We start from the raw sequence: 2754 nt of genomic DNA on the forward strand, positions 1-2754 counted from the left end.
AAAATGGTTTATTAGGTAGAGTATTTGTTGCACAAAAGTGAGGACCTGAGTTCGAATCCCAAGGCCTACACAAAGGCTGGGTGCAACAGTGCATGTCTGTAAGCCCTGCGCTGAGAGTGGAGGGGCAGAGACAGGCAGAACCCCAGAGCTCACTGGCCATTCACTCTAGACAAATGGAGTGCTTCGAGTTCAGTGAGTGACCATGCTTTAAAAAAAATAAATATTGTGGCAGCAATAGAGGAGGATACCTGATGTTGACCTCTGGCCTCTACCTGCACAGGTGTGCACACAGAAGTGTGTACCTCCCATAAATAAACAAAGAAAGGTGGGGAAGGTTGAAGAGAAAGGTACTTCCTGGGCCCGTCCTCGATGACAGGTGGAGAGCACAGGGGCCGTCAGGCCCTGCCAGGAGCTTCTGTGTGCAGTAGTCACCTTTCTGAACAGCTGTCTGCCCAGGAATGAGGCTTCACGCTGTGCTTGGCTCAAACCTGTCCTAAGCAGCTAAGACTTCCCCTAAGACGGAGATGTGAGCACAGCCAATTTACAGCGGCAGTGGGTTAATTAACATCGGTCTGGAGAATTCACTTCCAGCAGGCGGGTTGCCTACCCCGTCCAGTGAGACTGCCTGCAGCTTAGGAGAACAAATCCCGAGGTTTATCACAAAGGCACTCCTGAACTCCAAAGGCTGTGCTTCTTGGGCCAAGGGCTCATCACAAGCCTCGTGGAAAAGGATTATGTTACAGGAGATTAGAGAACAAATCCTGCTGGGGGTGGAGCCCAGTGGCTGGAGAGCTAGCCTAAGGCAAATGAAACCTTGGATTTGCTCCTAGGCATTGCTTACCGCAGCTGGGTGTGATAGAGCATCCTATGGTCTCAGGACTGGGGAGGCGGCCTGCCACAAAATCATTATTGGAATAGTATACTCAGGATCAGTGAATGAAATGAATTTTCATCACATGGACACACAGGTCATGAAAGAGGTCACCAGCATCCAAAAAACTCTTCATGTCCCTCTAGGAACTGCCCCGCCCGGAACACTACAGATGAGTCTCACTGCTTCTGAACATCATGTAAATTGAATAACAGCATTTGTCCTTTTATTCTTTTTTTTTTTCAAGACAGTTACTCTCTGTAGCCTTGGCTGTCCTAAAACTGTAGACCAGGCTGGCCTCAAACTCACAAGAGATCCGCCTGCCTCTGCATCCTGAGTGCAGGGATTAAAGACAAGCACCACCGGGGGCTGGAGAGATGGCTCAGTGGTTAAGAGCACTGACTGTTCTTCCAGAGGACCCGGGTTCAATTCCCAGCACCCACATGGCAGCTCACAACTGTCTGAAGATCAGTTCCAGGGGATCTGACACTTCACACCAATGCACATAAAATAAAGTTAAATAAACCATAAAAATATTTAAAAAAAAAAAAAAAAAAACAACCACCACCACCTGACTTGTCCTTTTATTCTTGTCTTTAGCTCCTGACTATCTTTCTAAAACGCTATCCATGTGGTTAGAGGGCACTCATTCCTATGGGTGTCTTCAGTTTTACATTCTGTGGAATGACATTTTTTTAAAGGCATGGTTTCACTATGTATCCCTGACTAGCTTGGATCTGTCTATGTATTTCAGCCTGTGGGCCACCACACCCAGTACTCTGAACATACGTATGCATTCTGTGAATCAACAAGCAAGTGTGAAATTACTGGGTTTCCAATAACTAGATGCATATACCTTATACACACACCTTATACTTACCATTCAAATATGGATCCCTTTGCAGCTGCCTGATTTCTATAGGTAAACTTCACACACAAACACACAAATATGCAAATAAGTAAAGTTTGCTTTGCAAATGTAAGAACCTGAGCTAGAGCCCTGGACCTCAGGCGTTTTTGTTGTTGGTTGGTTTTGTTTTGTTTTTTATTTTATATGCATGGTTTTCCTGCATACATCTCTATTCACCACTTGTGTACCTGGTGCCTGAACTTCAACCTCAGCTCTGATATCTACATGCAATCTGGAAACACAGCACTCTCTAATCTACAAAATTGGCACTCTTCTATCATTGGCGGGGGAGTTACATCAGTTTAGAGGTGTAAAGGGCCTGGATTGGTGATTGATAACAGATATTAGTTTACCGGCTCAATTTCTCAACCAGGGCCAGGGAATTTTTTTTGCAAACGCTCCATCAGGGTTCAAAGGGCAAACCAGCCAGACTAAGAGAGACTAGCGGATGAGCGCACAGCGCCCTCGCGCACCGAGCAGGGAAACTGCCGCGGCCCCGCCCCCCGCGCCTGCGCATAGGCTCCGCCCCAAGTTTGTTGTTGTCCTCTGCTTCCCGGACGTTTGTGGTGGTGGTGGTGGCGGTGGCGGTGGCAGCGGGATAGCCGCGCTACCATGGCGGTGAGACAGGCCCTGGGCCGAGGCCTGCAGCTGGGTCGGGCGCTTCTGCTGCGCTTCGCAGCCAAGCCCGGCCCGGTCTCGGGCTTGGGGAAGCCCGGCCCCGCGGCAGCCTGGGGCCGCGGAGAGCGTCCGGGCCGTGTCGCAGGCCCTAGAGTACAGCCGGGCCCGCTCGGGCTCCCCCTTCCCGACCGCTACCGTTTCTTCCGCCAGTCGGTGGCGGGGCTGGCGGCGCGGATCCAGCGGCAGTTCCTGGTGCGGGCCCGGGGCGGCGCGGGCCCTTACGGCCGAGCAGTCTTCCTGGCCTTCGGGCTGGGGCTGGGGCTGATCGAGGAGAAGCAGGCGGAGGGCCGGCGGG

At 51.1% G+C, this 2754-nt stretch overlaps 1 protein-coding gene across 1 annotated transcript in view; it reads left to right on the forward strand.

The window, feature by feature from the left end:
* The first annotated feature begins 2308 nt into the window (after positions 1-2308).
* Pink1 (PTEN induced kinase 1) overlaps positions 2309-2754 on the forward strand; it is a 14425-nt gene continuing 13979 nt past the window's right edge. Inside the window, exon 1 of the mRNA XM_005352966.3 lies at positions 2309-2749. Coding sequence (XP_005353023.1) covers positions 2394-2749 — 356 coding nt within the window. The 5' untranslated portion in view covers positions 2309-2393. The remainder of the gene's footprint in view (positions 2750-2754) is intronic.

Source organism: Microtus ochrogaster, chromosome 10 (assembly GCF_000317375.1).
Source record: "Microtus ochrogaster isolate Prairie Vole_2 chromosome 10, MicOch1.0, whole genome shotgun sequence".
In the NCBI taxonomy this organism is placed as follows: Eukaryota; Metazoa; Chordata; class Mammalia; order Rodentia; family Cricetidae; genus Microtus; species Microtus ochrogaster.